Here is a 15,251-nt window from a genome sequence, read left to right on the forward strand (position 1 = left end):
CTATCGTCGCTATTACTATGTTTATATTAAAATGTTCTTACAGTGACCCTCTCAAAGGGCCAACACCTGATAATATTAACTAATTGTGGATTTCAGTTTTAACCAAGAAGTGGGAAATAATGTATTTGAAGCAATAGCTTAGCTAAGATGCAGCATAAATTTCACCTATTTTAAAAATTTCCCTAATTATCCCGTCTAGCATTTAGTTTTACTTCACATCTCAAATCTCTCTTAAGTGTTACCTGATGATCTAACATGTATACGTCAAGATTCTCAATGATCCACATGCTGAACCTGAAAATATCATCTTGATAGCATTTCCCCTTTTCATGGTTGCAGCGATCACTGCAACCTAGCAAAGAAAGACTTTCAGCCCGTAGTAACCGAAAATTTAAAAGCGCTTTTTGAAAAAAAAAATCCTGTTATGTGATAAAAATTGCCACTTGAAGCTGAATTTCTAGGAATTTCGAAGGATAGCTTAAAAACCCTCAAAACAGGTGCAAAACATTGCACCAATTGAATTGCCATCGTCGCAAAACCCATATTCGAAAGTTAAAGCTTTCCACTTTGAGAAACAAGGAAAATCTTTAACAAAACCTTTTCAAGACTTTTCAAGGCAAAACAAAAACTGAAAACTTTATTGTTTCAAGTACTTTTGCATGGGCAGCATGATGTTTCCCCTTTTTTTATCTTTTATTATCACATTAAGAGTCCATACCACATGTTTAATTAATTCTTAATAAGCAATTAAATCGAAATTTTAATGAGTGATAACTTTAATATGAAAAATATTAATGTTGATGATTTAACAATAACGCTGCTAGTTAACCGTATTCGCAAAATTTAGATGCAAAATTCAATACGAAGTTATTTTCGATTGGTGAAATTCTTCTATTCTCTGAATGATGCCAAAAAAAAGGTTTTTACTAAATTCAGCATTCGTTCTTTAGTCTTTAGTTCTTTTAGTTCTTTAGTTAGATGAAAAAAAAAAGAAACTTTAGCGTAGATAGTAAGAGGGGCAATTCCACTCATAAACGAGAAAATTTCTATTCGTTTTGAGTTAGTGTCACTCTTTATTTTCATTTGCAAACTTATTTTTCTATCTAATTAATTTCAAAATAATTTACAATTTTTTTTCAAAGTTGAATAAACAGCCTCATTAAGCTTAAGAACAACCTAAATAAAATCCTATAATTAACTCAAACTTGAAACAACGAGAAATTACTATCAAAGAATAAATGAAACCTAAAACGAACAGGCATTTGAATAAATAATCATATGACGCAAAAAACGACAGATACTGATGTGATCAATAAATAAGTCTTAAAACAATTTAAAAAATGAGTCAAAAACTCTAGTCAAGACTGATACGAAAAAAAATACTACAAACAGGAGTTTGTCTACTACCTATACTCCTCCCCCTCCCCCCACTCCCTCCTCTTCCTACTTTGTCAACTTTTAAAAATGTGTTGTTTTAAAGAATGGACGTATAATAGATGGATAATTCTTGGAAATCTCAGCAACTCAAATTTGTATTTAACTATATTTTTTTCAATTTATAAATAAAAAAAAATGTTTATAATATATTTTGTTTTCAGTAAAGGGCCAATGACGCAATATAGGCTTGCTTTTGTCGTTGTTTGCTGTTTTTGTTTATGTCAACAATATATTTGTTGTTTACGCTGCAGTTTTCGTTTCTTGCGTTTGTTTTTGTTTCTAACCAGGCTTTTTTTTTCCAAGAAAAAAGAACCAGTTGCCCCTATTGCTGTCAACTGAAAATTTCATAGGAAACTGAAAACGACAAACTATAATTTGTGATCATTCAACTGTTCATTATGATGCCAGTTTTTTTTAAACTAAGGCCTAAGGTATATGCGGATGGAAGCTCAAATTCTTGTTTTTTTTTAATTTTTTTTATTAAAAACATAATGAAAAATAATATATATATATATATATATATATATATATATATATATATATATATATATATATATATACATAAAAGGGAATGATCCCAGGAACTGTTCATCATACCGCCCCATAACTGTTGCGCCGGTATTCTGCAAACTCATGGAAATACTTGTTTTTGGTGACCTAAGTAAAGCTTGTTATACTCCCTATTCACAATTCGGGTTTAAGAGTGGTACTAGTCGCGAGCATGTTCATTCGTTGATAGCTAATCTTTTGCTCAGTGCTCACGATAATAATGATACACTTGTTCTAGCAAGCCACGATGTGCGTAGAGCATTCGACTCCGGTATCCACGCACATATACTTAGTTCTGCTTGTAAACGCAGAGTTGACCGTTCGGTTGTCGTTGTATGGAGGAGCATTTATAGGAGACTGAGAGTGAAGATTAAAGTCCCCACTCATCGTGGTATTGTGGTATCCACCGTAGTTATACCTGTCCGTAAAGGTATCCGGCAAGGCTCCATTACTTCCCCTTCTCTATACAACAACAGTATTATCGTCCCTCAAGAATCTGCCAAAACGTGCTGCATATATTTAGGTCTAGACGTGTCTCTCATCAATTACGCTGATGATATACTTAACGCAAGTAGGTCTGTTTCAAGGGTTGAAGATAACTACAATATATTGAGTGATGAATATGCTAAGATTGGGCAAGCTTTTAACACTGCCAAAATTGAAGTAGTTGTTTTTCGTCACAACAAGAAAGATTAGACCCCGATTAGTGTGCTTCTAGGTGACACTGCGGTGAGCTCAAAGCCATCTATCACTCATCTTGGACTGCCGATTACTTCAGATCTGTGGTCTACTCGTGAAGCACTGGTTGAGCATTTTTCAGAAAAGGCACGCAAAGCATACGGACTACTCCTACCCTGCAAACGTATGTATAACCGCCATATACTCGGAAGGCTTTATTCCGTGTTCGTTATCCCGCATGTTCTGTCACTCTCGCCGTTTTGGTCTCTTTTCACCGAATCAGATAAGCGCTCAGTCCGTCGGGTTTACTATAAGTATGCAAAATATCTGTTAAGTGTTGCGCCATGGGAGAGAAAATCAAGAGTTTCGAAAAATTACAGCGTTGCGGACCCGACTACTGCAGCTACTGAGCGAATCGTCGTTCGCTCAATCCTGATCATGATATGTACCGAGCTATCGTAGGCTAGTTTGATTACGAGTTTAGTATGCTGTATATAGATTGTTATTGAAGGCTTGTTGTTTCTCTTATTGCGTTTTCTTTTTCTCTTTTTTTCTTTTTTTCATTACTCCGTTGTGTAACCTTGTGTTATTTATGATGGGAAATAAAAACCATTCATTCATTCATATATATATATATATATATATATATATATATATATATATATATATATATATATATATATATATATATATATATATATATATATATATATATATATATATATATATATATATTATTTCACTGGCAGATGTTAGTAGTGAGCCGTTATAAGATTTGAATCCTACAAGGAAATACAAGAAATCCCTGATAGGGACATGCTATATTCATGAGTGACCAAGCAACCAGACAGGTTTTTCTAAGTTCAATACCCAAACTAGACCTTGGTATAACGTGTCAATAGTTTAATGGACTTTCTGTGTAAATACTGGTTTCAGCCGAAGGGTGAAATAATCATGTTTTTTGTGTAAATTGATATGATACAACTCTTTCTGCGTCAGTTTAAAAAAAAAACAAGCCGAATAGATAGCCTTTATTGATTAATTATTTGTATTCAAATGGATACCTCCAAAAGAATCTTGGTAAGTGAATGTTTTTTTGTTCTCGTTTTATAGAAAAAAACGAGACCTTTTTCTTATAGCTAGCTTTAATTATCTCTCATCTGGGTTTCTGACAGACAGCCTAGTCGTGTAGTTATCTATCGTATAATTCCCACGCTTTGTAACAGGCTTTTGGGTACAAATTCAACTTGGCTAAATCGCTACTTAACTAGTTTGCAAAAATATTGTCGATTTGAGACTTAAAAATTGATTTTTAATAAAACGAGCAACGTGTGCCCCTTAGATATACAGAATATCTTCAATGTGTGTGTGGTGGGGGGGGGGCTTTGGTGTTAAGGATGGGGGGGTGAGGATTATTAGTGTTCTGAATAAAAATTTGACGGAGCTAATACGCAAAATTGTGTTATTTTTTATGCATATCGTATTTGAAATAGAGATAGGTTAGAATCCGTCTAGGACTAACAAATTCTTTCTTTTTATATGATTTACAAGCTTGAGCAAACGGAATTTAACCTCGTATTGTTAAATCGTGTCTCTCATATTTGAAAAAAAAACATATATTTTTTCGTTTTTCCTGTTTCGTGAGAGATTATCTCGCAAATTGTGTTATATTTTTTTTATGTTACATCGTATTCGTGTTATTAACTGGTAGCTTAGACTTTTTCTTCTTCGTTTAAGGGGATCATTTTACTTTTTTACGAGATAAAGCAGATTTGAAATTAGGAAACAAAATAATTTATCCCCATAAGTTTTAATTGTGTTTTTTTCCTAGTTAAAAAGGCATACATATTTGCTTTTATACTGCATGATAAAAAGGGATTATCTTAACCTATCTGTGGAAATTACCTGGGGAAAAAACTGAAAGTTAATTTTTATTCAAGGAAATTGATGGTCAGTGTCATCCAGAGAAAAAACGACCAAAGCTCGATACCAGATCTAGTACGCTTGAGGCGGACCTAATTACATCAATGAACATGGTCAGGAGGACTGTAATTGCGTACACACCGTCATATCACAGCCAGGACGTTCCTTACGAGTTACCTACAATTCCTGACGTAAGTGCCTTTATCAGATACTCACGTATATTAGTTTATGGAGTAATTGCAGCGGGGGAAAGAGGAGGGGTAGAGATTATTTCCACCCCTATTTCTATTCTACATAAATGAAAAAAATTGTTTATTTTTTATTATTCTTTTATAATAGAAACGAGATCTTTTTCTTATAGCTAGCTTTAATTATCTCTCATCTGGGGGTTTTCTGCCAGACAGCCGAGTCATGTAGTTATCTATTCTATATTTCCCACGCTTTGTTATAGGCTTTCGAGTATAGCGTGAATTTGGCTAAAACGCTACTTAACTAGCTTACAAAAATATTGTCTATTGAGACTTAAAAATTGATTTATGAGCAATGTGTGTCTTCAAAAAATTTAGAATATCTTTAATGTGTGTCAGGTGGGGGAGCTTTGGTATTGAGGATGGGGGGAGGGTGAGGATGATTAATATTCCGAATATAAATCTGACGGAGCTAATACGCAAAATTGTGTTATTTGTTATGCATATCGTATTTGAAATATATATAGGTAAGGATCCATCAAGGACTAACAAAATTCTTTCTTTTTAAATGATTTACGAGCTTGAGCAAACAGAATTTAGCCTCGTAAGTTTTAAATCGTGTCTCATAATTGAAAAAAGCATACATTGTTTCGTTTATCCTGTTTTGTGAGAGATTATCTCACAAATCGTGTTATATTTTCTTATGGTATATGGTACTCGTGTTGTTAAATGGTAGCTTAGACTTTTTCTTCTTCGTTTTATGGGGATCTTTTTTACGAGTTTAAGCAGATTTGAAATTATGAACAAAATAATTTGTCCCTATAAGTTTTATTTGTGTTTTTTCCTAGTTGAAAAAGCATACATTTTTTTCTTTTATCCTGCATTATGAAAAGGGGATTATCTAGCCCTATCTATGGAACTTACCTGGCGAAAAAACTGAAAATTAATTTTTATTTAAGGAAACTGATGGTTAGTGTCATTCAGAGCTAAAACGACCAAAGCTCAATACCAGATCTAGTACGCTAGATTTGGACCTAATTACATTAATGAACATGGCCAGGAGGACTGTAATCGGGTACGCACCATCATCTCATAGCTAGGACATTTCTGACGAGTTATCTATAATTCCTGACGTAAGTGCCTTTATCAGATACTTACGTATACTAGGTTATTGAGTAATTCCAGTTGGGGAAAGCGGAGAGGTGGAGAGGGTGCAAAAAACCGTATTTCGATTCTAGATAAATGAAAATCGTTAATAACCCCTATTTTTTATTCAAGTTTATAATGCACTTACCATTTTGCAGTGGAAATAGATCACGGATGTTAAATTTGCGAGAACCTAAGGGCTTAGATACTTCTTCTTACATTTCTTGTTATAGCATTCGTCTATTCTTGTTTTTTTCTCTTAATAATTTTAAATCAGCTAGTTGTGTGTGTATTAACTCTTGAACTAATTCTTGAAGAAAGGGGTGGAAGGCGAGAAAAAAAATCCTTTTCTATTTTATATAAATGACCATAGAGCTGATTAATAATTTAATTTTTGAATTTATAAAATACTGGATAATTCACATGGAAAATAAATCGTGTTTTTATAGATTAACATTGATAAACTATCACATTTTCCGGCAGCTCAAGGAACATTTATTGTCAATGAGTTTACACCGTTATTAACAACGTCAATGGATTTTCAGGATAGTGCAGGAGTTTATAATGATTTAGAATGGCGAAGGGACTTCTTAAATAATTTTTTTGAGGATATAGCTAGCCTAGAGGGGTTAACTTGTGACATAGATATGAATAAGGACCCGGAATGGACAAAGAGGTTTATGAATGATTATTTTAGGTGATACCCCCCCCCCCAACCCAAGTGCATAAAAACCGGGTTCGCATGCCACCTCTATTCACAATGCTAATATACATAATCAAATTGTGTCACAAGACAATTCTGGGTGGCTTGATCAACTATACCTAAACACACTGGAAGGTATCCTTAGTGAATTGGGGGATTTCAAACCACAACCCACCCCCACTAATGCAATTGAACAGACTGGTGGCGGTGCTATCGAATCAGAAGATTTTATGGCACCCCACCCCCACTTTTGAGGTTGACCAGAGTAGTAGTGACAGTTAAACATTACCCCCACATAAAATTACACTACAAGAATTTTTATTGTCTAACTCTGCCTTGCATTCCACTGGTGTCTACACCGCCACTTTCGGTGACCCCTTTAGCTCTTTAATGTCAAGGGGGATAGTAACAGACCCCCTGTCTATTACTCATTACTACGTTAACAAGATTCGAGCCCTTCTTGAATAACAGATGGGGGTATAGAGAGCGAAGGACAGTTTAAAAGCATGAAAAGCACTAAAAATATATTTTTTAAATGAAAATGCGAGCCAACTTTATTCAATATGGTTGCATACAGAGATGTTAGCAATTCGCCCACATTTGGCAAATTATGAGGAGTTTTTTTGGATTGGGTCAACAGCATCGTAACTAAACTGGAATATTATAATGAGGGGGTAGCGGGTCGGTTGTTTTATTCATAGATTATTTAAAGGTTAATATTTGTAGATTCAAAAACGATTTTATTTTAAGAGGTGGTGCTGGGGGAGGGAGGGCTATTGAATTAAGATATCGTTGTGATTTATAGGGTTGTCAGGGAATACAACGAATATGTTTCGATGCGAGGCTACAGTGTTTCAAGTATACATTTTTAATTACAGCCTTTTGACCACTGCAAAAAGATGCTTCTAAGAAAAAGTTGGACAAATTGGTAGCTAATAGGGATGGGTTAAAATTTCCTAAAGTAGATTTCGATTATTTAAATGGTCAATTTCCCGTTACACTAAAAGGAAGTGATATTTTTGAGCGGGCTAATGAACATTTAAAGATTGGTGTTACGGTGTTAAAGTATGAAACAGAATTTGAGGAGGGTCAGCGCTCTGATGAAAAGGGAGTAATATTTCTAGTGAGGGCTCCCTCTATTCAATCAGTGAAGCAATGGGTCTGGTCTCTATACACGCCTCCTTCGGATCCTGATTCAATTGGACATTTTAATCCAATAGCCGATATTAGTAGAGTTTCGGGGGAGGGTAAGAAGGGGTGTGTATGCTACTATTGCCCGACATGCCTGTCCAGATTAGTAGTAATCAAGGTACTACTTTGCCGCCTTTATGTTCCATCCTGTTTTATTTGCGGCCTACAGGTCATCACACTCTTTGCCAAGAGGAATGACGCAGTTTCAAAAGTTCACTGCCTTTTTGGTGATAAGTTCAAAAAAAAACCAGCACGTCTTGTTTCATTGTTATGCAATTATTTTTGTATATATTTAGATTCCATATTTGATTCTCCATCAGTTTCGAATCGTTTATACTCGAGATAGCATTTTTTGTAAAAATCATTTACATATAAAAATTGATAATTCTATGCATTTTTTGGTGAGTAAAAAATATTCTCATTATTAAAAAGAAATTGTCATTAAGTTAAGGAAGAAATTCTTTCCTTACACTAGAACTAAGGGATACTTATACACTTAGAAGCCTGTTGTTTTTAGGAGCTGAAAAAACCTCTAATTATCTTATAGGTTGAAATTTACGGTGTGATTTTTTATCGAGATCAATGGGTATTTTAGATGTTTTTTTGAAAAAAGTGCTCGGCTTTTGATTTATCATTTGGGATTAGAATAAAATGTTGATTTTTTTTAATGTATTAATTTTTAAAAAAGCTTTCTTTTTATCAAGATCAAAGACCTTTTTTTTTTGGGGTGTTTTTGAAAATACTTCCAGGCCAGTCTGCAAAAAAAAAAAAAATTTCTTTTAATTAATTTAATTAAGAAATTATTTAATTATTATTTACTTGTTGTTACCAATTTTAAAAATATATTAATTTTTAAAAAAGCTTCCTTTTTATCAAGATCAGTGGTTTTTTTTTTTTTTTTTTTTTTTTAGGAATGTTTTTGAAAATAATTCCAGGCCAGTCTGCATTTACGGTGTGATTTTTTATCAATATAAGTGGCCTTTTTAGGGATGTTTTTTAAAAAGTGCTTAGCTTTCGATCGGTAAATTGGGATTATAATAAAATGTTTATTCTTTTAATTTATTAATTTTTACAATACCCTTTTTTTTAGAGGTTTTTTTTAAAATAATTCCAGGCCAGTCTGCAAAAAAAAAAAAAAAAAAAAAAAAAAAAATTTTTTGTCATTAAGTTAAGTAAGAAATTCTTTCCTTATTCTTTCGTTGGGGTTTCCACTTATAAAAATATTTTAATTTTTAAAAAATCTTACTTTTTATAAATATAAGTGGCTTTTTTTTTTTTTTTAATTTTTTTTAAAATAATTACCGGCCCCTATGCAGTTAAGGTGTGATTTTTATCAAGATAAGTGGCCGTTTTATGGATGTTTTTGAAAAAAGTGCTTAGCTTTCGATCGGTAAATTGGGATTAGAATAAAATGTTGATTCTTTTAATTTATTAATTGTTACAAAAGCTTACTTTTTATTACAGTGTGATTTTTTTTTTTATCACGATCAGTTGTTTTTTAGGGATTTTTTTTTTTTTGAAAATTTTTCGTGGCCAGTCTGCGTTTAAGAATGTATTCCTGAAATTTAATGCGTTCAACCCCCCCCCCCATTTCCTCAAAAAAAAAATTTTTTAACTTATAACGATATTTAATAAATAACATTGTTATCTTATCTATAAGTAAGTACTTGACTGTCACATGCAAATATTCTACATATTTTTTAATAAGGAACGCAAATACTACTTTTTAAGTTTGAATTTACAAATACAGTCACGGAAGCATGGACCTAGGGGGGGGGGCAGTTTATAAAAGGCCCTCCATCCCACAATCAAAACCCCTGATTTTGAAATCAAGATGTTTTTTTTTACACTACTTTAAATGTCTAACATAAACTGAATTATTTTCCAAAAACTCAAAATGCATTTTTAATACATGCTAATTTTTTTTGTCTTTTTTTGTTTAAAGGAAGAAGAAGAGACGTGCAATAATTATCCTTCCGAGAAGAAAGCAAGATATGACGAACCTTCATTAATACAGCCCACAAGAGCGTCTGTTATCAAATTCGCTAGAAAAGTTACACGTGATTTGGACCATGCATCGAGCACTCAACTTATAGTGACAGAACCCTCTGACTCCCGCGTTGGCTCCATGGCAAACCCTCCTCAAGTATTACAAAGGAGTTCAGATATAGATGTCCAATCGGAATTTGTAAGTATATACATAAATTTTTTTTCTATCTATTTTCAAAAATAAGACAAAATTTTCTCAGACGCATAGCTTTTTTAAAAACTTAAAATTTGTTTTTAAGCTATTTAATTTTCTTTCATTAACCAAATTAGCTGGTGTATATAAAGGAATGCTTATCATGCATTTCTAAATATATAAAAAAAAAACTTACCTTGTAACTTCTAACCAAGATGCAATAATTCCTTTTAAACGTTTTGCTATTTCACGATCGGCAAGCCAGTCTTAAACTGGTATAGTTGCACAAACCATTTTCGCTTTATCAAAGATCCCATCGATTTTAATTCTAAATGCCTTAAACGAGTATAATTACGCTAAAACCATTTTCGCTTTATCAAATATCCCATCCCTTTTAATTCTAAATGAGCTTCTTGAAACAGGATATGTTTTTACGATAAGGTCCTTTGAATAATCATCTATTATGCCTTTCACATGCAAAGAAAAACATTATTTTTTGAAACAACTCAGGCAAATAATTGCCTTTTTGAAAGGTTCAAGAAAAAGAATTTGAGACTGTTCTATTTGAAATATTGTGAAGGCCGATACCCCCTCCAACTCGGAAAGGGTATCGATCCGCCTACCTCGATGGAAGCCCCCGGTTCCCAAGGGTTCTCCCTGGGAGGGGTTTGGGGGGGGGGGAGGGGAGGAGAGAGGCTCTAAAAAAGGGGGCCATCCAACATTTTAATTGTTGATATGGACGGAGAAAAAAGTTCTTCTCTCTTACAAGTATTTATTTAGCCCAGGTCGAAAAAATCCATTGGCAAAAGACAGAGGAGAATACGGATTATTGAGAAAGTAACAACAACACCACCAAGCTCCGACATATGGAGTTCGTTTCCTTTAACTGAAGCCGAGGAGCAACTACTCGTACAACATACTGCATCAGTCGAACAATGGTCAAATTTCATCGACAGTTATAATGAAGAGGCTCAAAGAATCGAATTGGACTCATATTTTGCGTTTTTATTTTTAAAAAAAATTTGGAATAAAACCATTAATTTTTTATATCATTCTCTTGTTCGAACTTACCTGTCTAAGAATAGGCATACATTTTCCCTACAAAAAAAAATATTTTTTTTAACATGTTCAGTTGACATTATGAATGGCATAATGCAATGTAACTTTTTTTTCTTCTTCTTTTATTTGTTCAGGTGGTGGGACAATGACTATGAGAAATTGACAAAAGTTTATTAACTATAAAAAAAAATAATGATTATTTTACATACAAAATTAAAAAAAACTTTTTTTTCTACAGATTAAAAATATAGCACCCCCAGAAGCAGCACCATTGAGTGATGATGCAAGTATATTTACAGAACCAATTCTGTCACCACCAGCAGAGTTCAAGGATGAACCTATACTGGTTCTAGATAACATGGAGTGGCATGAGGGATTCCTTAATGATGTTTTTAGGGAATTGGCCAGCCTGGAGGACTTAACTTGCGATATTGACATGCTTGAGGACCCAGAGTGGGCAGATAGTTTCATGCGTGAATATTTAGATGGTGATGCTACAAGTAAATCTGAACTGGGTCCTCATAACGAAATTCCATCAGAGGACAATACAGCCTGGCTTGACCAATTGTCCCCAAACACCTTTCGCTGAAATGCAAGAGTTGGAATAGTTCAGTAGTGTTTGGTTGTGGTTTACCTTGTCACAGTTACATTTTCTTGATTTTTCAAAGTTCATTTTGAATTTCTTTCGTTGAAATGCAAGAGTTGGAATATTTCAGTAGTGTTTGGTTGTGGTTTACCTTGTCACAGTTACATTTTCTTGATTTTTCAAAGTTCATTTTGAATTTCTTTCGTTGAAATGCAAGAGTTGGAATATTTCAGTAGTGTTTGGTTGTGGTTTACCTTGTCACAGTTACATTTTCTTGATTTTTCAAAGTTCATTTTGAATTTCTTTCGCTGAAATGCAAGAGTTGGAATATTTCAGTAGTGTTTGGTTGTGGTTTACCTTGTCACAGTTGCATTTTCTTGATTTTTCAAAGTTCATTTTGAATTTCTTTCGTTGAAATGCAAGAGTTGGAATATTTCAGTAGTGTTTGGTTGTGGTTTACCTTGTCACAGTTACATTTTCTTGATTTTTCAAAGTTCATTTTGAATTTCTTTCATTGAAATGCAAGAGTTGGAATATTTCAGTAGTGTTTGGTTGTGATTTACCTTGTCACAGTTATATTTTCTTGATTTTTAAAAGTTCATTTTGAAATTCTTTAGTTGAAATGCAAGAGTTGGAATATTTCAGTAGTGTTTGGTTGTGGTTTACCTTGTCACAGTTAAATTTTCTTGATTTTTTTCAAAGTTCATTTTGAATTTATGTAGTTGAAATGCAAGAGTTGGAATATTTCAGTAGTGTTTGGTTGTGGTTTACCTTGTCACAGTTACATTTTCTTGATTTTTCAAAGTTCATTTTGAATTTCTTTTGTTGAAATGCAAGAGTTGGAATATTTCAGTAGTGTATGGTTGTGTTTTACCTTGTCACAGTTACATTTTCTTGATTTTTCAAAGTACATTTTGTATTTCTTTCGTTGAGTTGCTAGTGTTGGTATATTTCAGTAATGTTTGGTTGTGATTTACCTTGCGCATTTACATTTTCTTGATTTTTCAAAGTTCATTTTGAATTTCTTTCGTTGAAATGCAAGAGTTGGAATATTTGAGTAGTGTGTGGTTGTGTTTTACCTTGTCACAGTTACAGTTTTTTGATTTTTCAAAGTTCATTTTGAATTTCTTTCGTTGAAATGCAAGAGTTGGAATATTTCAGTAGTGTTTGGTTGTGGTTTACCTTGTCACAGTTACATTTTCTTGATTTTTCAAAGTTTGTTTTGAATTTCTTTCGTTGAAATGCACGAGTTGGAATATTTCATTAGTGTTTGGTTGGGGTTTAACTTGTCAAATTTAAATTTTATTTATTGTTAAAATTTTAATATTTTTTTAATTTATATTAAATTAACTATTATTAATATATAATTATTGGGGGTTTGTGTTTTACATTGTCACAGTTAAATTTTCTTGATTTTTCAAAGTTCATTTTGAATTTCTTTCGTTGAAATGCAAGAGTTGGAATATTTCAGTAGTGTTTGGTTGTGGTTTACCTTGTCATAGTTACATTTTCTTGATTTTTCAAAGTTCATTTTGAATTTCTTTCGCTGAAATGCAAGAGTTGGAATATTTCAGTAATGTTTGGTTGTGATTTACCTTGTCACAGTTACATTTTCTTGATTTTTCAAAGTTCATTTTGAACTTCAGTAGTGTTTGGTTGTGGTTTACCATGTCACAGTTACATTTTCTTGATTTTTCAAAGTTCATTTTGAATTTCTTTCGCTGAAATGCAAGAGTTGGAATATTTCAGTTGTGTTTGGTTGTTGTTTACCTTGTCACAGTTACATTTTCTTGATTTTTCAAAGTTCATTTTGAATTTCTTTCGCTGAAATGCGCGAGTTGGAATACTTCAGTGTCACAGTTAAATTTTCTTGATTTTTCAAAGTTCATTTTGAATTTCTTTCGTTGAAATGCAAGAGTTGGAATATTTCATTAGTGTTTTGTTGTGTTTTACGTTTTCTAAGCTTAATTTTTTTGATTTTTCAAATTTAATTTTGAATTTGTTTCGTTGAAATGCAACAGTTGAAATATTTCAGTAGTGTTTGGTTGTGGTTTACCTTGTCACAGTTACATTTTCTTGATTTTTCAAAGTTCATTTTTAATTTCTTTCGTTGAAATGCAAGAGTTGGAATATTTCAGTAGTGTTTGGTTATGGTTTACCTTGTCACAGTTACATTTTCTTGATTTTTCAAAGTTCATTTTGAATTTCTTTCGTTGAAATGCAAGAGTTGGAATATTTCAGTAGTGTTTGGTTGTGGTTTACCTTGTCACAGTTACATTTTCTTGATTTTTCAAAGTTCATTTTGAATTTCTTTCATTGAAATGCAAGAGTTGGAATATTTCAGTAGTGTTTAGTTGTGGTTTACCTTGTCACAGTTACATTTTCTTGATTTTTCAAAGTTCATTTTGAATTTCTTTCGTTGAAATGCAATAGTTGTAATATTTCAGTAGTGTTTAGTTGTGGTTTACCTTGACAATGTTAAATTTTATTGATTTTTAAAAGTTCATTTTGAATTTCTTTAGTTGAAATGCAAGAGTTGGAATATTTCAGTAGTGTTTGGTTGTGGTTTACCTTGTCACAGTTCCATTTTCTTGATTTTTCAAAGTTCATTTTTAATTTCTTTCGTTGAAATGTACGAGTTGGAATATTTCAGTAGTGTTTGGTAGTGGTTTACCTTGTCACAGTTACATTTGCTTGATTTTTCAAAGTTCATTTTGAATTTCTTTCGTTGAAATGCAAGAGTTGGAATATTTCAGTAGTGTTTGGTTGTGGTTTACCTTGTCACAGTTACATTTTCTTGATTTTTCAAAGTTCATTTTGAATTTCTTTCATTGAAATGCAAGAGTTGGAATATTTCAGTAGTGTTTGGTTGTGGTTTACCTTGTCACAGTTAAATTTTCTTGATTTTTCAAAGTTCATTTTGTATTTCTTTCGTTGAATTGCTAGAGTTGGATTATTTCAGTAGTGTTTGGTTGTGGTTTACCTTGTCACAGTTAAATTTCCTGATTTTTCAAAGTTCATTTTGAATTTCTTTCGTTGAAATGCAAGAGTTGGAATATTTCAGTAGTGTTTGGTTGTGGTTTACCTTGTCACAGTTACATTTTCTTGATTTTTCAAAGTTCATTTTGAATTTCTTTCGTTGAAATGCAAGAGTTGGAATATTTCAGTAGTGTTTGGTGGTGGTTTACCTTGTCACAGTTACATTTTCTTGATTTTTCAAAGTTCATTTTGAATTTCTTTCGTTGAAATGCAAAAGTTGGAATATTTCAGTAGTGTTTGCTTGTGGTTTACCCTGTCACAGTTACATTTTCTTGATTTTTCAAAGTTCATTTTGAATCATTCAAGAAACGTGATTAAACACGTTTTTAAACTACATGCTATTTGCATGCCTTTCCTTGGCACCTTTCCAAACGAGCGGGATTCCCGCTGGTTCCTACACATTGCAAAAAAGTGAGCAGTACGAAAACTCCACATTTTCAACCAGACTGGTTTTTAGACAACACACCCACAGAGATGACACACACACATAGAAACGAGACACGCACAGACACGACACACAAACAGAGTCATAGTGAGAGAGATATCGCAAAGTTATTGACCTAGGTTCAC

General features: G+C 32.8%; 1 protein-coding gene across 1 annotated transcript in view; it reads left to right on the forward strand.

Annotated features, from left to right (window-relative positions):
* LOC148942779 (guanine deaminase-like) overlaps positions 1-15,251 on the forward strand; it is a 123,670-nt gene that overhangs the window by 96,457 nt on the left and 11,962 nt on the right. Inside the window, exons 5-6 of the mRNA XM_089102353.1 lie at positions 4,605-4,778; positions 9,761-10,003. Coding sequence (XP_088958479.1) covers positions 4,605-4,778; positions 9,761-10,003 — 417 coding nt within the window. The remainder of the gene's footprint in view (positions 1-4,604; positions 4,779-9,760; positions 10,004-15,251) is intronic.

This window comes from Artemia sp. Qi Xiang Cuo, chromosome 16 (assembly GCF_049724085.1).
Source record: "Artemia sp. Qi Xiang Cuo chromosome 16, ASM4972408v1, whole genome shotgun sequence".
In the NCBI taxonomy this organism is placed as follows: Eukaryota; Metazoa; Arthropoda; class Branchiopoda; order Anostraca; family Artemiidae; genus Artemia; species Artemia sp. Qi Xiang Cuo.